Below are 24,937 nucleotides of genomic sequence, written 5' to 3' on the forward strand. Positions count from 1 at the left end.
AGCTGTACAGTAAACCAGAAAAAAACTTGAAAGCAGGGAGATCACGCATTGTAAACAGATTTGTCTTAGACATAATAAACTTTAAAAGATCTGCTGGAGCTGTCCTTTTTAATTCATAAAATAATTTCCCCTGTAGTGTATCTCTTCTTTAATATATTCAAAATGTTTTAATTAGCTAGAAAAATTGTTTGAGACCAAGTTGGAACCTTTTTTAAATCTAAGAAATGAGAGAAACATACTATTCAAATTATTCATTTTGACATTTACCTTAATTTTAATTTTCTGTTCTACAAAATTTACCCACAGTATGCCAGCGAAACTAACAACAAAAATTGATTCTACAAGCAAAGACTAAAGTCTATCCATTAAGCAAAAAAAATACTAGTGAAAAAACACATCAAATTTAAATCTACAACGTGACAAATTCATCTCTCTTTCTATCCCATGATGTGCAACCATACAAAATTCTATACTCTTACTTTGGTGTGTTGTTTTCATGAAAACTGGAGTAGCAAAGAAAGAAGACAGAGGCATTTAGACAATAATTTTAGCATTGTTTCCTTCCCTGCAATCATTTGAAACCTTTTACCCAATTCCTACAAAACTAAGCAAAAGTGAAAAAATATATATATATATATGTTTGGGGTTTTTGTTTTTAAACCTCTGTAAGCAAGACAGAAACATAAAAGTGACAAAGGCTGTCGTACAAACTTCTTTTTACATAGAGAATACATATATGAAAACATTTTGAACACACTGCACATAGAAATACCTCAGAGATTACCCTATTAAGTATCAGAACACACCCTCCTAAACAAAGGATTTTCTGTTAAATTTTGTGATAGCTGACAAAGAGAACAGGTGAATATGCTAAATGGTAGCCTTTATGTAATTAAGTTTAAAAGTCAGCCAGTTGCAAGTCAATTCATGAGAAAACAGGCTCTGTTAGCCAACAGATCTGCTTGTTGGCTGTAAAAGTAAGGATTGTTCAAGTATCCCTACTGCATTTTCTACATAGGGATTTAGTTGCCTAATTTTAAATAGAGAGAGGGAACTCCAGGCAGTTAAGGGCTCATAGGACTTTAAAATATTTGGAATTTTTTCCTCTCCATAATAGTTCTCAGTGCTCTCAAGAGTACAGGCTTTACCAAGAAAGCTAAGGGTATATTCCCAAAGGTAATTGGTGAAGTGGCTGACAGTTTATTTGTTAACATCACATTCATTCAATACTGCTGATAGGCTGAATCTTTCCATTTTTAACGCTGCAAGATAACTATCCTTATGTTTTTGTTAAAATAATACCAACGTACATTAAATTTCCTATCTAGGATTTGATTTTACTGGTCTTTATTTTTTTGGCTTTAATTTAAGAAAAAAAAAAAAAAAAAAAAAGTGTTTTCAATTCATCTTGCTTTCTGTGTGTATGAATAAAGCCAAAAAAAACCAAGAAATCAAATAACATTTTCAGTTTAGGTTTCCAAATATAACCAATAAATGCAAAATTATTCCATGCATATGCAGAACAAGACACAAGTATATTCTAAAGCCTCAGGAAAGTGATGCCGGAGGAGAGAAAAACTGAAACTAGTTCAGCAAAAGCCCATATAGTACAACAGTCAGAAAAACTAAGTTTTCCACTGCATAGTACACGCATAATAAAGGTAGCTGTCAGATATTTTTTATCATAAAAATTTTTTATGATGAGGGTGGTGGAACACTGGAACAGGTTGCCCAGAGGGGTGGTAGATGCCCCATCCCTGGAAACGTTCAAGGTCAAGTTGGACAGGGCTCTGAGCAACCTGATCTTGTTGGAGATGTCCCTGCTCCTTGCAGGCGGGTTGGACTAGATGACCTTTGAAGGTCCCTTCCAACTCTAAACATTCTATGATTCTATAATGGACAGAAATGGAGAAAAAATGGAATTATACAATCTCATACAATCAAGTTTAAACAGCTGCATTTTAAATTCTATATGGTGACTATTTTATGCTAACAGGTAAAATACTGAGATGTTAAGTTTCAAATACTAGTTGTACTGCTAAAGAAGTCATTATTTTACAGCATTTTTGTGAGATAATTACACTTCTTTAGCTGTGGTGCTATGCAAATAGCTAACTGTATGAGAGTAAATGACTATGCAATGTTTAAAAAAAAAAAAGAAAGAAAAGCTTAAAGCAGAGCTATTGAAACAAGAAACATTTCCCACTTTAAAAAGAAATACCTGTGGGAAGGGCCACAGGTCCAGAAAACAAAGGTACACTATGCTTTAAACAGAAATCTCACAGCTTGTGTTATAAAAATACTACAGTAGAGATGGGCAAAGAGACCAAATGGTTAGAATCAACAAAAATCTGTGATTATAGGAAAGCATATATGCTGAAAATAGTCCTACAGGCTGTCTGGTGAGACATGAAACACTTCCATCATTATAACCAATTACAAAGAATTCTTTTCAAGTGTTCTCTGATGTAAGATGCGTTATTCTACACATGAGCAACTTAAGTCTGACAACCTTATACCCGAATTGCACATCAGTTTCAGTTTCACAGCATGTACACAGAAGAATCATGGTAATTTTTTTTCAATGTTTCACTCCGAAACAGAAGTTGATTTTAGTGTTCCACTTTCTTCATATAAATAAGTTTACTTCTGAAATAATCAACATTAAAAAGTTACACAGCAATATTAAAGGTAAATGAATTCCCCCAGCTACAACACAATCAACAAACATAAAAAAGAACTTGACATAAGTCAATGTGTGTATCACAGTCATAAGCCAACCGTGACAGTAAATTAAGGTTTTGTATGACTATATTTTTATTTTAAAAAAAAGTGTCACTCAATTTTTTTAAATCAAGATATGATTGCCCAAGTATGCAACAAAAGACCTCAGCATTCCCAAAAATAAGAACACAATTTACTTTTAAATTCAAATTATTTTTTCCTGATAAAAAGTGTATTTTTATTACACTAAAAGTTCAAAAGTAGGGTGTAAATCTAAGACCACCCTGATTTTCAATATGGCTGATTACACTAATAAGCACACTGACGTGCGGAAAACAGACTCCACAATCTGTAAGATTGTAAAGTAGGTATGTTTATTCAGCGCTAGGCAGCACTGGGGATCGCTCCTCCAAACGTGTGCAACGTGTTAAGAAACAGGTACAGTATTTATGCATCATCCCACAGACTTGGTTATATATTAATTAGGTTTCCGAGAAATCATTATCATAAGTTTCCTCCCACGACAGGTTATTCCCCAGTCTCTGCATCCATCTCATGTCTGTGCTCAGGAGTCACAGTCTCTCCGGTGGTCGTTCTCTCCTCCTTATCACTATGTCCAGCTGCCTGGATTCAGACCTTTGTCCTGCTTTGTTCTTGCTGCCGGTGTGGTTTCTTGATGACTTATATTTGCTGGTTTACAATTTCCTTGGTTATTCCACCCTATCAGTTGGTTCTAAACTTCTTAAGTCCCCTTATCTTGGTCTCAAGTCAGTGTGTCTGTACCCCCTCAGGGTGTTCCCATCTAACTTATCTTAGCTCTTGCTAGAGCATCCCGAAAGTATCTTGTTAAGTTAAGTTTATGACTCTACTGTTCTTTCTCTCAAGGTTAGTAAATCATTTATCACTATTTATCAGCTTGATTCCTTAATATTAATCCCTTCTTTCAACACAAATTTATTTTTTAAAGAAGAATGAGCTCTCACTTGTCCATCTAGTCCCAGTAATTGAATTAAATCCAAGACAAGTAAATGTACGACAGAGAAAAGGAATGCACACAGAAAAATTTATTGGCTGTGGAATTTTTTAACGTTGACCATGGTGAAATATTTATAAGATGCCTTCTATGGAAGAGGAGTAAGAAAAAGATGAAGATGCACACTGTAGCAGTCCATACCATATTCTTATTTACTATACACAGATATTCATTCTGAGTTTGATAGCATAATTTTGGTCATTTCAAGCCAGTACCACCATCAATAAAAACAGACTTAACCTTGCTTTATCTCCTCCTCTGGGCTGGTACAAACATTTGCACATCAAGCTGGATGACAGAACAGATGCAAGTTAAAATGAGCCTGATCTTAAAAGAAAAGCTCTTTCTAATGAAGTTCAGTTCCCTATTGATGTAGTAGTGATGACTCATCAATTCAGACTTTTTTGAGACACCTATTCCTGCCACACAAAAAACCTTGTCTCATCAAAACAAAGAAATGCAAACCTAAATATACCAAAGCTCAGGGTTTAGGATACTCAGCTTTAACATGAGAAGCCCAAAATACATGCTATTGCTCTAAAGCTGTAAGTACATACAGTAAAAACTTCTCTCCATTGCATAATAGCATGTGACTTGCAGACATACACGTATTGGTATTTCATAACACCAATTCAGAAGGAAAATAAATTATGCTAGAATCCTGAATGAAATATTTTATTGAAAACACCGGCAAAAGTCTGCCAGATAGCTTTTTACCTTCCAGAGATGTACATATTTATCCACTGAAGAAAAGGATCCTAGGGGCATAGCTCTTCATTATCCCCAAAATAACAGACTTGTAGAAAAAAAATAGAAATCACAGCATTTTTACTATCATAAGAACTAACTAAATTGAAGACTACTGCAAAAAGACATACTGGCAGCACCACTGATGTCATTTAAATGGAAAAAAATGTATATTTCATCTCTCATAGAAAACAATACATTTAATGGACTATGAAAACACTGTCAATTAAATGTCTTTTAAAAGAGAACAGTTTTTGCTTTGGTCAGGCAATTAATCTAAGAAAATTATTAAAAGTTATTTAATCCTGCAATCAGCAATGTAAGTTTTCAGTTCCCTAGCTGAGAAATTCTTTGTTTTCTACTACCAACTTGGTTTTAACGTCAAACATAAAGCAAGCCCAATCAATCGGATTGATAAAATTAATTTTTTGAAGAGGGGAGGAAAAAAATAAAATCTGCAATTATGATAAAAGGTTCTAGTATTTTCTGCAACAATCCAGAATTGCCATGCTTGACATAATCACTGTTGTTAATTTAATTATATTTACATTTTCTGTTTATTAACTTGGAAGAAGTTTTCTCGAACACACCATGAGTTTCTGCCAGCAGAGGCTACTTTACCTGAGAAACATTGATCTTTTATTTACTTGTCTTCCTGCCATACGCCCCAGGCAAGATTGTAAGTTATATGCAGTGGACCAGGTTGTTGAAAATAAATCGAAGAAATTTATTATAGAGGTTGAAAGTTCACTAAAAGTCATTCAAAAAACTTAAATGCAGTCTCCTCTCACTGTTAACAAATTAAGTGAAAATCTTGATTTTGCCGGAAAAATAATGTTAAGGTTTCAATCATTTTACAAAACAGAAATAAAAAGGCTCTAATTATACAGAGTTTCAATTTGGACAAAAACAGAATTCAGGATATTCCACTGCTTTGAGAAGGGAATCATATTCTGAGTTCAGTACTACAGAGAAATTCTAATAGGGGGGTAGATTTAGATTGGATATTAGGAAAAAATTTTTTACACTGAGGGTTGTAGAACAGGTTGCCCAGAGAGGTGGTGGAAGCCCCATCCCTGGAAACGTTCAAGGCCAGGCTGGATGAGGCTCTGAGCAACCTGATCTTGTTGGAGATGTCCCTGCTCCTTGCAGGGGGGTTGGACTAGATGACCTTTGAAGGTCCCTTCCAACCCTAACCATTCTATGATTCTATGATGAATATCCTGTCATTCTCCATGGGATATTTAGTTTGTTAATTTGGCCATGATATTCCATAAGCCAAAGGCTTTGCAAAGAAACTTGCAGTGTGAAGGCTGCAGCAGGTTCTCTGAGCCCGTTAAACACTCAGTAGAGCAGTGGACGCAGGTCTAAAAAAAAACAAAACAAAACAAAACAAACCCCACCAACAAACAGGCACAGCTGCCTAGGTCAGTGTGAGACTGATAATCTCAATTAACAAATTTAAAAGAGGTAAGGAAAAGAACTAGATTTTTGCCTCCAAAAGGGGAGACAGAGTGACTCAATAGGTGGAAGAGGCTGGTCTCCTACTAGACAGAAGAGAACACTGCTTCTCAACATGGAGGCATTCTGTGAAGTTGCTCTATCATCTCTTACTAAAATAAAAATGACTGAGTCTGAAATTTCACATCAAATCGGCTGTGTCCTAGATGGCAGAAAGCCCAATCTATTCACAGAGAGGAAAGCCTCTTTAACTTGGGAAGAATTTTTCTTTCTGAAAGATGAAGATTAAGTAGGTTTTTCTTTCCAAGAAAGCACGAAAGAATCTTTTTTTTTTTTTCTGGTAGAATCTAGTTCCTTAAGAACCAGTTTCAAAACCCAAATACAAAGATAAAACTCCAACATGTAGGTATTTTCCTAAGATAACTAGGAATAAGTAGGAGGAAATGACGTTTCAGATTTGTAAAGAACAATTCCATGGAAAAAAAAAATACATTACTAAGTCAGAAAAAAACCTGACTTATGAAGAACTTGTATTGAAACCTCCAGATAGAATAAATTACACATAAAATGTCTTCATCTTCAGTACAATAATGTTATTTGAAGAAAAACAGAGATGAGATGAATTTCCCTATTGTATTCTAAGATCAGTTTCATTTTTTTTCTAATCAACGCAGCATTCTTCTAAAAAATACTTAACTGGAAATAGATCAACTGCAAGTGAATTCACAGGTATAAATATTAATTTTTTTTTCTAATATGACCTACATATTAGAATACATCAGGAGAATATAGTACACTGTTCCACAGTTACATCTCTGTGTAGCCTGTGAACCAGTACTTACTTACATTTTATTTTTGCGTTTTTAGTGACCTCTGGTGGTTATATTCAAAACAAATTGCTGTTCACAGATTACTTGAACAAGAATTTTAAATTTAAAAAGAAAAAAAAAGGAAAATCATTAATTCTTAAAAAAAAAAAAACAACAAATCAAAAGTTTTTGGCATACAGTATGTGAAAGTTTACTTTAGCCTGTAAAATGAGGATGAGGCTTCTTTTCTTTCCTAAAGTTTTTCTGCTTCTTCAGGACTTAATGTTACTACTATTTAACAAACTGTTTAAACAACAGAAAGGTTAATGGTGCAGATTCAACCTCAAATATAGAGGAACTATCCTTAAATAAATACATAACTGAGTAAAAGATAGTAAGGAAGTAGAATTGAAAAGCCAGATTTTAATGTGTAAAGGCCAGCAGTGGTCTCCTGCACAAGTCTCTCTTAGGTCCTGTGGCACTTTAAAAGTACAAAAGAAATCACAAATAACTGGATGAGCCCATAATAAGGCAAAGAACTGCAAACCAGCTGTGACTGAGCAATAAAAATTGGAAAGAAAACTTGGTGTACATTGCATGGTACCCATAGGGGGCAAAACCAATTCCAGAATCTCATCTTCATGCGAACAAGGAACAAAATTTTGGGGCTATAAGAGATAGTGCTACAGACAGATCACCTCTGCTCAACAGAGATCAGGAAACAGAAGTTACTAGAAATGGAAGAAGAAACAATACAGAACAGCTACCAATAGACAGATCACTTATATATCTTTAGTCTATAAGACCTGGATCACAGAAAGTCATTTTAGATGATGTTGTTGTCTTAATATTAAGATTCAATTTTTTTCCTCATTCTAATTTTGTGTAAGCATTCTAAAATATTTTTAGAGATATTACTTTGGGAGAAAAACTTGGAATGAATGTCATTACAGTAAGTATAGAAGATGTCTTTTGAACAGTATTATAACTCATATTTGTTCATTTTTAAAAATAAATCCTTATTATCCCAATTAATGTATATAAAATTTAATTTTAATTCATACAAGAATGGGGCCAGACAGTTATATTGGAAATTAATTTTTCTTCCTGGTCCTTCTGTTTAAGTGTCACTGGTCTCAGACTTAACCTGTTTTTTGAAGTATATGTGTATTTCTAAAAACACTAAATTCCATTTGTGAATTATCTTTATGTTCATATGAAAAAAAATGCAAAAAACTGGAAAATTTTTGAACAAAATAATATTATAGTTCAATGTAAAACTACTTTAATCTCTTGCTTTTGCATACACAAAGCAGACTAGGATATGTTTTTTTTTATGAAGGGAAGTGGGAAGCTAGGGAAACTACCACTGAATATATTAGTGCTAAACACCTAACTAAACACCTAAAGCCAGAAATTATATGGACATCTCAAAATTACTTTTGAGTATTTTTACTGGAACTTTTAAAAGTTAAATATCAGAAAAATCTGCCACATACAAGAGTGCATTTAAATTGCGACCTGGAATTCAACTGACATGCAGCTGTCAATATTGAAAGACTTTGACCAAACTTCAATTACTGTAATCGTAAGGACTCTTTCTCTCCTTTGTAACTTTATTTAAAAAAAAACAAAAAAAAACCCCAACAAACACCTTAGGTAATAACAATAATGTTCTGAGTTCAGCTTTCACTACAGAACTGAAATGTTAAGCAATATAGTAAGATAATTATAATCATTCTTAACATTAACTAAGAAGAAATCAGAGGGACCTAGAACAACAGAAAAAATCTTAGCTGCATTACCAAAAAAAGTCAGCTATTAACTAATAATTACATGTTTCTACACACCAGATCTGCATAGTGCAAAAGCATACTTGTTACATGTGTTTAGCAGTTGTTTCTCATATTCAAACACCCATTACATTCAAATCCTGACTTCACCTTATGAAGTAGAAATAATGCCACACTCACACTTTAAACAGATATTAAATAGCAGATTCTGTCAAGTTTGCGCAATTTGTGTGCATGTGTGACATGCAAAAAAGGACAGTAAGATCACTTTGTCTAATCAGTCTTCTGTTTAAGTCAACTACTGAGAATGAAAAATGAAAAAAGGATTAAAAACATTTTTCTTATCCAAAGAAAATTACTTGCCCTTCATTACACACATTCTTCAAGAACTGTGAGGAATCTCAAATTAGTCCCATCTCACTTACTTTTTGGAAAAAAAAGACTTCTAAGAATCAATTGTACTATTTTTATACTAATTATAGTAACTACACTTCAAGATAACCAAATATGTCAAGACTTTCTTCTTGTTACACATATGCACAAGAAGTATGACAGTGGTAACTTAATTTTCTGAAAAGGAGAGAAACGAGTTTTATCCTTGATGGGTAGTTCTACTACAGGTTAGTAAAGATCAGAACCACAACTACACAGAATGAACTCAGAAGTTTATACATTTAATTAATTGAATTCATTACATTCCCATTTACACATTTGAGCAAAAATAAAGTAGTGTTCAAAAATAAATAAATTTTAAAAACTGTGAAAGTTTCTGCCATAAAAGCATCAAAAAAAAAAAAAAAAAAAAAAAAGGAAAGTTACCTCAGAAACAGGTACATTTTCTCCAAGTTCAGATGTGTGTAATGCCAGTAAACCAATCACTCGAGCAACTTTGGCACGTCTGCATATCAAATAAAGTTTTTGTATGTGCAGAGAAAACACTTAAAAAATATCACAAAAACAATTGTATTTTGTTTATACTTTACACGGACTGCTAAGGGAAGGAAATATTTTAAACCCTTTTTTACAGCTCAGATTTTCTTCTTATTTCTCTTTTCTTTTATCATCAAATTATTTCAGTATTTCAGCTCAATTTAGCAATAAATTCATGCATAGTCATTTCTTTCCTTTAGCACTGAAGAATGAAGATTCTTTAGTTTGTTACAGTCTGATTAATCAGTCATGCTCATGTTCAGTGTTCTTATAACACAGAAAACTCCTATAGATCATTTTAAACTTTTGAGTATAGGTGACAAAACTGAAATTAAATCTCTATCAGCAAATAAGTTTTAAACATTTCATTAAATAAAAAACTGGAATAATAAAACCAACTTTTATGAAACAAACGGCAGAGGGCACTATCACATTGAAATATTTCTGACAAGCCTTTTTAAAAAGCTATTATAGTTATTCTACTTCTATTTGGGTATGGGTTGGTTTATTCAGTGGTTTTAGAGTAACACTATTTGATATATTAAATGATATAACTTCTAGATAAAATTTCAGAGATTTCCTATAATCTTTGCTCCTGTGAAATAGCAATACATTAGTTCAATTATGAAAAAATTCAATGTTATATACACCATTATACTGCCAGTAACATACCACAGCAGTATGACAGGCTAAAACACTCCTCAAATACCTTGTTAAAGAATCTCTTTAATAAAATTCAGTGATAACTTTGTATGTGAAAAAAATAATTTAAAATAATTATTACTTACATATCCCAGTTGGCAGCTGCACGCAGCTGTTGTATCAGTATAGGAAACTATAGTATAAAAAGATAAATAAGCATTAGTGATCATCTGATATGTCCCAATGAGAAACCAAAAAAAAAAAAATAAAAATATCAGTAATTTAATCAAAATTATTTGAATAATATTTTCAAGAATTATTATCATAGACAAATACTGCAGATATTCTCCAAATGCTGATTACAAAGAAAAAAAAAAAAAAGACTGATCGTAAAAATACAATTTCTTTCCATATTCTTGCCTTAAACTGAACTGCTAAACATATATCAATGTGTATAAAAAACCTGTTACAAATAACACTATGTAGAGGGAAAAAAAAAAGTCTGATACTTTCATCTACAAACACAGAGATCATCATATAGTATTACCCAACAAGTACTTAATAAATGAAACTTATTTTATGAGAATGGACAAAAATAGTTGGCAAACACTGGAGTAATGAATGGTCTATTAACACACATAATCAGTCACTTAGGAACCAAACTCCATAATTATTAACTTATTTTAAATGCTCTGTTAATTGGCAGTTCAGTTATCTGATTATCGTCTCCCTTCAAAAATTCCCCAACGATAATGGAATACCCCTTCCAGCAATTGTTTCCTGTTTCCAAAAGAATTATACGGCATAAGAATGCCATACCATTGCATCCAGCCTGAATGTTTTTCATTGAATTTTTCCAGCAGCAATTTTGCCCTCTATATCCAATAATAACGTGTCAGAATACGACTTAAATGCATTAGCATCAATGTAGAATAACAAGGTGGTTTACGGTTTATTAAATGAACTAAAAAGAGCACATCTCAGGATAGCCTTTGTGATGCTTTTACATAATGGGAAAAATAAGTCTAATTCTCCGCTGCACATGCGATACTCTGAGAAAAACATCAAACTACTACAGGGGATACTAGGAAAATTACTTGTCTTGTAGAAAGTGGTTCTTGAAAGGTGAAACCACCATTTAGGTATACACTAAAACAGAGTCTTCAAGAGAGCATGCTCACTCTTTGACGCAGTGCTTAATGAAAGTTTTACTGCACGTTCTTTAGATATTTTTTCTTGCTACTCTTTACAGGCATATGGCCAAATAAAATTGATTTCACAATTCAAACATTAACTTTTTTTCAGTCTTCTCTGTCACTTAATGATTTACAAAGACTAACGTTTCATCATATGTTATTTCACACTCTCCATCAAGGTTAGTTTTTACCCCTACCTTTTTATTAATACAACAAATCTACGCATTAGTGTATCTAAATCTAAAAAACTTGTTTTCCTCGGCTCTTCTAAAAAGCCTGATGTGGAATTTTTTAGTAATTTTTACGGTATTTTGTACTTAATTTGCCATATGATTTTTGCTACAATAGCAAGTATATAAACCATGTTGACTCCTTCAAAGCTTTATTACTTACCAGCTGAGAGCTAATTAGCCTGCTTGCGACTTCCTTATGGACAGCCACAGTACAGAGATAATACAGTAAGTTCAGTTTAGAACGTGCTGCTCCTGTGTTCTTCTCGGTGGAACCAAGTAGTGAACACACTCGCTGCAAGAAGTCATTCCAGTCCTTATCTTTCAGAGATGATAACTTCTCAGCTAACCATAAGAAGCAAACAATTAGTTAAAGATAATTGATCTTTGATGTTGCTTTAACAGACTAGAAAGTAACATCAACATGAATAGATTAATTCCAAAGTTTGAGTCTAATTATAATTCTAGTATTTAAAATATTAAACACACATGTTCATTCATGTCTGAAGATTACAGAAATCAAAAAAGAAGTAAAAAGAGAAACAAAGCATAAAAATGTAGCAATAAAAGCCTCCAAACATTTTTGAAAGTGCAACCCTGCTAAGTCTTTGTACCTCATTTAAGTGAACATTAATTTGCATTATATTTATGAAAGGTAGTAGCTATTGTCCTTCATCATTAGTAATTCTTAATAAGAAAGTGCAGTTTCATTAGAGTAAATTTGAGACAGAAACTAAGTCAGTGAAATCTCCTCAGAATCAATCAACTGAAAATGTGTACAGTTACTCATATAGGTAAGCCTTAGTAGTACCAGAACATAGAGGGCTTCAGGAGTCAAAGAAGTCAAATCATTAGGATGCTTAACATAAAAGCTGTGGTTCAGTTCACTGAATAAAGACTTTTCAAAGTCTTCCTTATCAGTCTCAATGGATAACTTCATTCTAGCAGCCATACATTCTATCAGTTTTGGTTAGTTACTTATTAATAACTTATCTGCTACCCTGATATGCTCCAGTCTAGAATATTTAAGAGCACGTCTTCTGTCTTTTACTCCAATTTTGCACTTAACTAACAACACCTACTAATGAAGGCAATTATAATTTACATTACTAAAGCTGAAAAGAGGTTTGGATTCAGCTATTTATCTTAATTTTTTCATCCTGTCTTTAATCTTTATTGACAAGCAGCATCAAATTCAGTATCTTCAAAAATAATTAGAAAAAAGCTACAACCTTGAAAGTTTTACAACCACAAAAACCACTGTCCCATATTAAATATATACAGACAATAACAGTTAAACATATCAGAACATCAGTCTGATAAATTTGCTACTTAAATGCAATATGAACGAAAACACTACTCCCTTAGGCACTTGAATCTGATCATCTTTGCCTAGGATGTTAGCTGAATTAAAAGTCTTTTCTGCTATTACAGTCTTGATTGGGAGACTGGGGGACATTGTGTTCCTTTCCAACTATAAAATTTCTGCGATAAATTAACTTTCCAAAATACATACTTTATAGAAAGAAAAAAGGAACTGTTATGTCTAGGAAGAGATGCTACGTGAATTCTAGAAAGACTACACATTTGGCTGACATCCCTCTTCAAGCACAATAAAGTGGAATAATACTTCCTCAAATAGAGTCAATTTTGCAGGGGAAGAAACATTACACTCATCACAACGAGCAGCCTTTTGTTTTCAGAAATAACAGCAGCCTTTCTAGACAGCAAAAACAACAACAACGAAAAAATCAAATCCCAGACAACTCCACACTATCTTTTGGGACATGATTCTCATAATATTTCGTGATTAAAGATGGGACTGGCAAGGCTGCCTAGTATTACGGCTGATCAACACTGCATATTTTAAGATCCTGTTTTCATTTGCTTTTCTACCTTTGTCAAATTTTAATCTATTTTGTTGAATGTTTATTTCAAAATATCTCAGTTGTTTACAAAAAATAACACAGGGAAAAAATACACTGTTTTTCCCACAATAGAAGTGTTGACTGTGTTATTTTAAAAGGTTTAGAGCATGGGCTTGTAACTGAATAAGGCAGAAGAGAAAGGAAGGGTATATAGCCCCTTCTGCTAAGAGGGGCTATGCTAACACGTAACTGTTAGCACTTGAAAAGTCTACTCAAAATTGGTCTAGCTACAAACATTACACATGCAACTTCAGTTTCAGAAAAGTTGTGAGTTCTCCAACTGTGACAGCTCATTGTCTACAAAGAGAGGCTACAGGTCTTGTGACAGCAAGTTACACCATCATATGCAGAACTTAAGTTTCAACAATTTCAGCCGATCTACACCTGAATATGTTGGTATACGTGAAGTTTTCAAGTCACATCTAACTGGCACTTGCTTCATTATCTGGAAAAATAAACAAAAGCATTACAACTACTTTTAATGCATTTCTGGAAATCACTAAGTAGTTGAACATGAGAACACAATGATGTGAAAATTATACAGGATGGATGTACAAACCACTGCTCATTACTGAAGCTATTTTCCATTTTTTTCCTGGTATGTATTTATTCCAAACACATATTTGAGATTTAACTCCATGTTTTCATTATAATCAAATTGATAGTATTTCCATTTAAGTCATTTTTTAAATAGGGAATTAAAAAAAAAAGATAGGATTTCTTCAATTACGTTTGTATCTTGCTTGTATGAGGAAAAATACTTGCATTTGGATTCCAAAAGCTACAGAAAGGAATTATGCATCATAGAGCTCATGAAATGTTTTGGCAATTCATTGTCACAGAGTAAATACATCTATATATGTAAATATATATATAATTGTAGAAAATAAAAAATCCTATTATCACCAACTAATCATTTGTAAGGTATGGAGGTTTTCCCCACAACACAGTTTTCTGGTACATCGTGAAACGCGATGACTGCTTAGTGCCTGAGCATTTGAGTGTGATTTTCGGTAACTAAACCATACAAAAAAATGTAACTGTATACTGGAATGTAGCGTTGGACAGATGAAGTCTAGAGAGTTATTTTCTAAAAAAAAAGTCTTCAATTTCAGAGATCTGCAGAATACAGGGAAATTTTACAATATAAGCTGACATTTCAGCTTTTGAAATTCTGACAGCATCTAGTAAATCCCTTTCCAGGAGATGAAATTGCAAGCTCTTCAGCTTTACCAGGTGTCAGTATCATCCTTTAGTCTGAAGATCGCCAAGTATGCAATGACTCTGATTACACGTCCCTGGAATTTAGTGGGCTATTTGCATCAATTCTGAGTCTGGCATTGCATAGTAAGGAGATTAGTCTCCATGTGCATATTAGTATGCACTCTTACCCCTAATCCCATCTCCTATACTTGTAGTAAAAAGAGAAGCAGTGAAGGGCTAAGGCTTCATGTCAGACACTTGAGACAGAACTGAGAATTTACAGAAGTGGCATTCAAATGCATCATTATGTTTTAAATTCTCCACTGGCAACAATGTCACCCACCCCAGACACATGAAAACAGTATTGCTGGCTAGTTAATTCATCTAGCTGTGAAAGATTTGTGATTTTTGAGATTGTTCGGAATTCAATTAAAACAAACAAACAAAAAGGTTGTTATACTAAAATCATAAAGTAACTAAAGGCTGTAAGGCTTTCTTAACAAGCTAGATACTCACTTCCACTGAAAAACATTACACTCCCTGCATTTGCCACTTACTGAGTAAAGTTGCTAAAATGACTTCATTTTTTTTCACAGAAATAAAAGGAAGACAAAAGGGGGTCTTGCCTATCATTCCTTCTACCAGTACTACACGTGTGCCCACACATGTACATTACATTGTCATTGCAGTGCAGAGTTCTGATTCTTTTTTGGTCTTCCTTTTGCTGTCAAGCAAGTGTCAGTCTCTGCTCAAGAGACCCATCACAAACTGTTATCACGTTAGAATCGATATGACAGAAATTGGATGGACATTTCTTTTAACTTCAGGTCTTCTTTTCCAAAGAAACTATGTTCATATTTATTAGAAACATAATAATGTCTAAAGCTTAGTTATTCTGTAAACGTATAATTTCTAATCTAGAGGGCTTCACAGATGGCCTTGTTTTGAGTATAGCAATACACACTCAGTTTTGTATTAATTTAAGTAATAAACATCAAAGCAATTTATCAGAAAACAGATCTACAGAAGCACAGCATTTAGTAGTTTCTATTCATTGTAAGACATTATTTAATATTAGTATTCAATCCCAAAATAACTCAGTTCACTAAATTAGCAACACAATAGGATTATAAAAGAGCACCAAAAAATTGCATGAGAGCTTGCCAGATAACTGGGTGGAACTGCTTTAAAATGAGGATTATAAAATACAGGAAAGGAGTTTCACCCTGATTAAAGATTTATCTGCAAAAACAACCTCACCCACAAATTCCTGAATTTTATATTTTATTTTGCTATACCTTTGGATTGTCAATGATTGGTGTTATGATAAGATCAGATTCAGTGTAAATGAGCTCTTTCAATGTTGACTCCATATCCTGCTGACTTAAGCACATACTTTTAGCCTAGAACAAGAACAAAGTTTTTTAAAAAAAACTGTTTTGCACAAAAAAGAAAGTTTATGTTTATTTCCAAAATATGTATTTCAGCATTATACCACAAAGTTTGACCATATACATATTCTAAATTACTTTTCATTTATGTAGTAGCAGATAGGGCCAACTAAAAATTATGATAAAGAAACATGTTGGAAGAAAGAGTATCAGGTCCAAAAAATTTGCAACCTACCTTTAAAAAAATAGACAGAGAAGAAACAGGATAGCATTTGCCCCTTTATACACTGGAAAAATAGGAGACTAAGCATCTTACTTAACTCTTACATCTGAAGTTCTGCAAATACTTTTAAAAATAACTTGCACACTGTAGGAACTTTCTTGTTATAATATTGGAAGGATGGAGAAGAAAGTTGACTTTGACACAGACCCTAGGTTAAAATTCTAACTAGAAAGATACCACCATCCCTTAATATTATTTTTCTACTCACCTTTTTCAAGCATGAATCTCTTTGTGAAGAATTTTGTATTGGGGCAGTAGTAGCATCACTTACTTCTACTGCAATGCTAGTTCTAGGAGTGGGACGAGAACTTAAACAAGAAAGAAAGAAGACAAAAAAAAAAAAAACAAAGAGTACAGATTAAGTTTCACTGCAAGCTACTTTTTCTGTTGTTATTTTGAAACTTTCATGCCATACAGTAAACTTCCAAGGCTGACAAACACAAATGATGCTATGCCTGCTCCATCAACTAAACATGAACTTCCTATCTTTAAACACATCCTGATCAGGCTAGGACTTGTTTGTCAGTTAGAAATGAGAAGGTCTGCGTGGTTTGTTGTTTGGGTTTTTTTGGGGTTTTGGTGTTTGTTTTTTTTTAATAGATTAATGTAATTTGATTATTTTTCACCTCTAGTCAGTTCTCCAAAATGGATGCTAAAATATTATCTTAATTCCTAATAACAAACAACATATAAATAGAATTAACTTGACAAAAAAAATGCAATTGTTTTCATGTTATTCTCTTCTAACTGACAATTCTTGGCTAGGTAATGGGAATTAAAAGCTGCCTGATTCTCATATATCAATGTGAACTGGGTTGACTTTTCAGTTTTTCTTTTTAAAAAAAAATCTTGTTTGCTGATTAGAAAATGAAGAAAGGAGAGACCAGAACACTTCAAATTTGCAATTTTCATAAAACTGCTAGTGAACTTCTTTGATTTAAATTAATGTATACTACAAAAAAGTGTTTAAAATTAACTTTAGAATTACTAAAATTGGCAGGCCAGGAAACTAATGTAATCAACACTATAAAATGAATGTGTTTTCTTGATTAGCAGAAAGTAATATACACATTTAGCTGCAAATTAGTTTTATTTATTAGAAAAAGCAACTAAATTAAAATCCAAACAAAATTGAAGATACTCACAAAAATCAAAGATCAAAATGACAAATGCAGTTGTCTCCTCCTTATTTTGTTAAAAAAAAAAAATCTTTTATCTATTTTTAACAAAATCAAATTTAAAAGGCACAATGAAGGGGTGCTAAAATATTCTCTACTCTCTAGATAAAACTACCTAAAGTGTCCTAATTCCTATAGTAAAAAATATATCAGAATCTGCTTGGAAGTTTAAGCAGCCTTATTTCCAAAACCAAGAAAAAGAATTATTTCTAGCTAGGAGGCTGAACAAATTATTCTATGTTCCCACATGTTCAAAATATGTAGATGTGTTAAATATATTTTTTTTTCCAAACCTCATTTGCTTTCATATGTGTTTGAGAGACAGAAAATCTTTACTACTTTTCCAGTTTTCAGTCGGTTTCTCAGTTTAAAACAAGACAAGTGACCACTGAATTGAGCTAGTTGAAATTAATGAGATCTATTCCCTTTGCACATGTAGAAGAAGCTACTGCTGTCAAAAGCTGATTAACCACTTCAGCAGCTAACTAAATTCTGGTGACAAGTGCCAGGTCAGCAGCTTGCTTCTACTTTATATGTCACTTCGAGAAATTACATCATTCAAGCAAAGAGAATTTCACAAAATAATATAATTTTTTAACCCTCTGTATTACATTTCAAATTAATCATTAAAATAAGTGTACTTATCGTAAATACGTTGTTCTTAACATTTTTTTTTCTACTCTCATTCCTGACATAATTTGGACTATGTATTGTTATACCAAGTATTTGTAATGCCATTGTAGCCTTTCTTCTCAGCAGATTCATAAAAACGAACAGCAAATGCCATTTTAAATTGCCAATAGTATGGTTTTAGCTGTGATGGTAGAAGCTGTAAATAAAATAAGAAGTAATACTTTATTAAAACCAATTGAAATAACTGGAAAAGTAGACACACTATAATGCACAACAGCCCTATTTCAGATTATGTAAGAAGCCTGAAAGAGTATTTGATTTTAAACTGGAATATTTCTGCTTGATGAAGAGAAGAAGAAAATCTATTTTACTAGATAATCTTCTTGGCTTGAAAGCTAGTACAAAGTTTGAGAACCACGACTCAACTAGAACAAATCACTTAAACCAATCATTTCTTCTTATTTAATACCTGTGGAGTACTTAGTAGATTGTTACCAATAGCTTGTGATGAAAAGTTGCAGGCAGAATTTAATAGTAGATCATAAGCTGAATGCCTCTTCTTGTATATTTAAAGTAAGCATATTCAAAGCATATTCTCATATATATGAAGTAAGAAAGTTCTAAATAAATTCTTCTGTTTAGCTAGACAGCTAAGAAATCAAAAGCCTACTTCCTAAAACCAGTATAATAAAGCCATAAAAGCATTGCTTTAACCACACACTCTGTGTTAACAGTTCTTCAAAGGTGTCTTAATATTAATTAAACTGGGGATAGAAAATTAAAAAGAAGACACTCGAACAAAATGTTACAAACAGAACAATAAAATATCTGAAGAGATGGGGGAAGGTTTCAAGAGTTCTTTAGGTTTTCTTTTGTTCTTTAGGTTTTCATACCTGAGAATAAATATTGATTCATTTGATTCACCATCAACAGCACTTTTTGGGCGCAATTCAGTCTGAGTTTCTACTGAAAAGAAAACATGAACTTGCATTCAGAAGTTAAAAAAAAAAAGAAAATACAGTGAATAAGATTGGCAAGATTGACAAAATTCACAGGACACAAAATAATTTAAAATAATATAATGAATAATATTACCGATTTTGAAAGAATTGCTTGGTGGCTTATTATTTGCTCTTGAGGATGACAGGTTATCTACATTTTTATGAATATCTGTTGGCTCTTTGGCACTCCAAAACACAGATGACTCTGTGTCTTCACTGCTGTTTAATAGAAGATATTAATTACACAGCTGGTTTTTTTTAAAAAGAGGTATCATATCAATTATTTGTTACAATTATTAGCATACAATTTAGCTGTCATTCTCTAGATCAGCACGCTATTGTAATTATGTGCTAGACACACTTTTTATATTAGTAATGGCAATGATGAAAAATAAGTTTACAGCAAATGACTTAAAGAATAGTAAAAATTCTCTAGCTCTCTTAGTAGAACTTGCATGAAATAAACTAGAAAAGCTAAATTATTACCTTATAATACCAGAGCTATAAAGAAATATTAAAAGCTTTAGAGACCACTCACTCTTCACAGGAAAAAGTCACAACAAACATACTTCTAATAATGAAGTCTGTAGCCTAGATTTAGATCAATAAAAACTACCAATTTTTTTTTTTGCTTAATGATTTATATGTCACATTTAATTGCAAGTTTATTGATTTTGGTTGTTCAGGCTTTTTCCATATACTCCTCTACTGTTCTCATGGAACTGGTTCATGTAACCTTCTTGAACGGTCTCCAGGATATCAAATATTCATCAAACCCACGCTGTGAAGGAAATAAATACCCAAGCCCCACAGTTGGAAAAGAAAAAGTAAGGAGCTGGTTTTGCAGCTCAAGCCCACTTCCTGCATTTGCCTTCTTTGTCAATTACTGCATACCTCCGCAGATATTTCAGAGGCATTAGAATAGCCCAACATTTCATAGGAAATCAGATTCTCTGAGAATTTCTCAAAGATGAAATGTGGTGGAGGCTGACATAAGTTTTGCTAACACCTTGAATAAATTCTTTCTTTCTGGTATAAACTTTAAATCTTGATTTCTTATCTGCCTTGGTGGTGAAAGCAGTAATAAAGTTAAAAGACAAAGAGTTGTATCTCAAATTAGAACAAATGTTAATAACAGTAATACTGCTGCATTGATATCAGAAATAGGTATTAAACAAGAGAGAATTTTAAAATAGACAGAACACCAAAAAAAAAATCAGCATTCTAAAAAAAAAAAAACAACCTATTTTCACATTAGTTCCCTAGATTGGAATGTAAAGTGTCTTTCAAATACTTAGGCAAAATAACATAAAAATCAACAGTAAATATCCTAATTCAAAATTTAAAACAACAAAAAAAAAAACCAGCAAGATAACAGAACTTTTGAAGAAGTCTAACTTTTAAATAGATAGAACCTATTAATCACAAAAGGTTTGTGTTTTCCTGCATATAGCAGTGTAGAGTATTACAAATTTAGAAAAATCCCATTAGATTAATGCTTTATGTCATAAGCAAAGAATATGGGTCAGCTGCATTTGCAAGGATATAAGGCTGAACAACAAATCTAAGATGTTGCACTGCTAGGCTTTGCGATGGTTTAAGCCTAATGCATAAAAACAAATGAAAAAATGTCAGTAGAGATAAAATTGACCCATATAAGTTCTACAAAAGCTTTAAAAAAAAAAAAAAAAAAACTGTGCATCATTGTTATATAAGCAAATAAATAAATATGAGATCAGTTAGTTCAGAAGTACATCTTAACATATTCTATAGCCAGGAGGAAGGAGTTTATTGAAAGTGGACAGTGCAATATATTAACAGCATAACTCCTAAGCATCCAAAACTGTTCACTAAATGGTGTAAAACTCCATCCCTCAATTAGTTAACAACATGAAAATCCTAAGCAAAACTCAAAAGCAAGACAATTCACAGAAAATCATAATAAAGCTATGTAAGTATTTTTTCACTTAGATGTACTATACAAGAAGTCCTCCTTGAAAATTTGGTACCTTGAACTTGTGCCCTGGATGTCTGCAGAATCACCACCACAATGGCTAAGGGATCCTTTCCAGAACGGATGCTGCAAGATGTCTGTCCAATTTAGCCTTTTGAAAAGCAACAAACAAACTGAAAAAGCAGTGGCAAAGTACAGCTCTACAGAGAGATATCAGACCAGCTTTTGAACCGAGAGACACTACAGAGCAATTAATCCTTTTGTTCACTTTTATTTGGTAAACAAGTAAGTTTTCTTACAGGACAAATATTTGCCTCAAACCAGAATGAATAATTCACTCACAGAGGTATGAGACTAAGAATGAAGGAAATTGTATAGCCAAACCCAAAATATTATTTAAAATGATCTGAGCTACTCCATAAATTATAATCCTATGATATTTAAAAATATATCAGCTATAAATCAAAGTTCATAAAATAGATTGCTTGGCAAAAGCAGAGCCATCCAATTTTAAAACTGCCCATCATTTCTGTTACAAAGTTATCTACTGAGCACCAGCTACAAAAATACAAATATATACTTAATCAAAGCATTAATTCTGCATGTATTCATAAAAGAAAATGCATAATTTCTTCTTTTTATGAGGAAATAATTATTTTTTGATTCTTTGTGCTCTACAAATCACTGTACATACAGTATCACAGTAACTGTTTTTTCCAAAGGTAATAAAAGACAATATAAACAACTGTCATGGATTAGACAGTTTACCTTTTCTCAGGATCCTTTTGAAGCAAGCCATCAAGCAAACTCATGAACTCTGCAGAAGGTTCGTGAAAAGCAGAACCTGTAAATGAAGCACTTGAAAAGATAAGTATTGGGCAGCAAAAACAACCATGACACAATGTAGATCAAATAATTATCTACAGATCATGCTAAAAAAAGGTTTATTTAACAGTAATTTCATCTGAAAAAAAATCTGAATCTAAGGAGAATCCTAGATATACAAATATACACTCTGCATTTCAAAGGCTCCTAAAAAAAAAAAAAAAAAAAAAAACAAAAAACACCATAAAAACCCAAAACACCAATGCTCTGTCTCCAAACAAATTAAAATTGTTTATATGTTAAAAAAGCACCTTCAAATTGTCATATAGCTATTAGCAAGCAATAGTGGAATTGAAATCTGCTGAAATTAAACTTCCTTCTACCATGATAATTTTAAGAGGACCATTGTTGTACCCTATTATACAAAAGAGGTTTCCAAAATTCTTATTTAGCTGAGAAAGACTCTACTTCTGAGAGCTCAGAACAATGAAATGCACTTTATCCACTTAGAAAACAAAACTTCTCTTAGAACTGAAACAAGTAACAACCATTTTAATTCTACAGGTCACGTTTTCACTACATTACTATGGACTGAAAAGAGTCACTAATATTTAAGTGTCTCCATGGATACCACTGATGCCCAGAACAACAGAGATCAAAAATTGCATCCCAGAAGGTAGATTTACTTTTCATTCTTAACACTAATATGTCTGTCTGTCAAAAGGTAAATAAGTATTCATCATTAACAGGGAAAAAAAAGGCTAACTGATTCCTTCAGTCAGCCCCAGAAGAAATACTGCAAGACAAAAACCTTGTAAGTATTACTGTGATTTGATTCATTAAAAAATAACAGAAAGTTACCGTCTGGTCTAGGTGGCAACGGATCTTCATATAAAATCTTTTCAATTAATTCAGAAAAGCTCTCTGAGAAGAATGGTGGTTTTCCTACAAACAAACAGAAGTGTATTTCATACATTAGACATTCAAAATGGCTATCAGGTGCAATGATATATGATGAGCTCATTTTCCTAAGGAAGCATCCAAATAAATAAACACTCTCAGCCTGAATTCTATTTATCAAGTTCTCTTGCCAATTTAAATACAAAACCTTGGATTACATTATTCTGCTATGAAGAGCAAAAGAGACCAAGGATAGAATAGGCACCAAAGATGGCTTGAGGGAGGTCACCATGAATCAGCAATGAGACAGCAACAGGAGGTGGTCTAGGCAGAAATCTCAATATCTATGTAACTGCGTTGATCCAACAGATCAGTGTACTAAGACTTCAGAAGGTTGCACTGTAACTCTCTTTTGTGATGAAATTTTCCTTCTAGCTCCAGCCAATGCTAACAAGTACTTTATCTGCAGGAAACCCAATGAGACTAGTTTTATACTAGTGAAACAGTTTTCTCTTTCGAATGTCAAACTAATGCACTCAGAGTTTGATACTAAGGAGATTAAAAACATTACACTGACAGAATTAGAGGACCACTATAATTTTAAATCATAGTATTTAAATCAGGAATACACGTTGGTTACTATCATAACATTTAGATCACAGTCAAAAGGATACCTTTTTTTTTTTTATAAACTCCCTTTTTTTTAGTAAGTACAGTTAGTATATTCTTCAAGAAATCTTTAAAACCCATCTTAAGTTTTTCTATGTCTTAACTTCACTAGAAAGTTAACAAGAATTTACTCTGGGACCACAACCCATGTTTCCATTATCACAGATATTAAATAGATAAAACAAACTTACAACCTGAGAACATTTCATAAAGCAAACATCCCAAGGACCACAGATCACTGGCTTTGGAGAAGTCTTCTCCTTTTATTGCTTCTGGAGCTGTATATAATGTAAAGCCTACAAAATACAGTATGTATAATGCACTTTGATTATTCATTCAGCATTTATCCTGTTCAACACCTTAAACTTTGTCTCCACCCTTCAGTGAGTTAGGGGTTGTATTCCCTTAGTATAAGAAAACTAAGATACCAAATGTAATTAGTTTCAAAGGAACTTCTCTCCTATAGTTTTACTGAATTATGCAGGATTATATATGCTATTTTCCTGTATATTTCACTTCTGTCAACCAAGCTGGCTTGTGCTATACTTTTCTAACATAGTGATTAATGCAAAATATGTTTTTATATACCTTGACAGCTTCTAGAGCCAAGCAAGTTGAGAAGAATGGTAAACCAACATAATTTTCATATGAGTAACAGAAATAATTACATTACATCAGGTTTAGATTGTTTGTTTGTTTGTTTAAAAAAACGCAAAACACTGTTACAAAAACAAGGCAGCAAGCCATCTGGATTATTGATCTAAACTAATTATAGCTATTTTCACACTAAAACACTATGAAAACATCACAATGAAAACATCACATACCAAATCATAGCAGCTTATTCACAAACTCCTTTTATCCCGACACAGAAAAAGAAAGATACTGTTCCTATTTCTACAGTAGTTCTCATCTAAACACTAACTTCATTATCAAAAATCTCTAAAAATTACACAAACTCAGCAAAAATGTCAATTCCATATTCCTTTAAAAAGCTTATTTTGGATTCTTTTGTTCTTGGGTTGGTTTTTTTTAAGTGACAAAAGGTCATTAACCATACACATCAAAACAGCTGTTCAGAAAGGCAACAGGAAAGAGATTAGATTTCTATTTCTTCCTGAAAAAAGATCTAGTCTTGGTCTTAGTATTTCCAGTATGGGCTTTCAGCAGGAGACAGCAAAGTATTAAGAAAGCTCTCTTTGTTCCCATAAAATATTGCCAAGAACTTCACTGGTTCTGATAACAGTAACTGCTATCACACATCATTATCTTGGAAATAGAGGTCTGTGATGACCTCTGAGATGATGACTAATAAAAGATTTGGAAGATTAAAACCAGATTTCTGAATTTTTCTTATGCGATGAAAAAATAACATAGTATTTGCAGCCTACTGCATTTGCATAGATC

General features: G+C 32.7%; 1 protein-coding gene across 1 annotated transcript in view; it reads right to left on the reverse strand.

The window, feature by feature from the left end:
- The window catches only part of ULK4 (unc-51 like kinase 4), a 255,975-nt gene that overhangs the window by 219,968 nt on the left and 11,070 nt on the right, over positions 1-24,937 (reverse strand). Inside the window, exons 7-18 of the mRNA XM_086741634.1 lie at positions 23,725-23,826; positions 22,823-22,906; positions 21,905-21,980; positions 21,192-21,287; positions 19,277-19,401; positions 19,075-19,144; positions 16,579-16,678; positions 15,995-16,099; positions 13,878-13,938; positions 11,729-11,910; positions 10,286-10,332; positions 9,387-9,465 (exon numbers count right to left, since the gene is read on the reverse strand). Of these exons, the coding sequence (XP_086597760.1) occupies positions 9,387-9,465; positions 10,286-10,332; positions 11,729-11,910; positions 13,878-13,938; positions 15,995-16,099; positions 16,579-16,678; positions 19,075-19,144; positions 19,277-19,401; positions 21,192-21,287; positions 21,905-21,980; positions 22,823-22,906; positions 23,725-23,826 (1,127 nt within the window). The remainder of the gene's footprint in view (positions 1-9,386; positions 9,466-10,285; positions 10,333-11,728; positions 11,911-13,877; positions 13,939-15,994; positions 16,100-16,578; positions 16,679-19,074; positions 19,145-19,276; positions 19,402-21,191; positions 21,288-21,904; positions 21,981-22,822; positions 22,907-23,724; positions 23,827-24,937) is intronic.

This window comes from Chlamydotis macqueenii, chromosome 2 (genome assembly GCF_036417535.1).
Source record: "Chlamydotis macqueenii isolate bChlMac1 chromosome 2, bChlMac1.mat, whole genome shotgun sequence".
Taxonomy (NCBI): Eukaryota; Metazoa; Chordata; class Aves; order Otidiformes; family Otididae; genus Chlamydotis; species Chlamydotis macqueenii.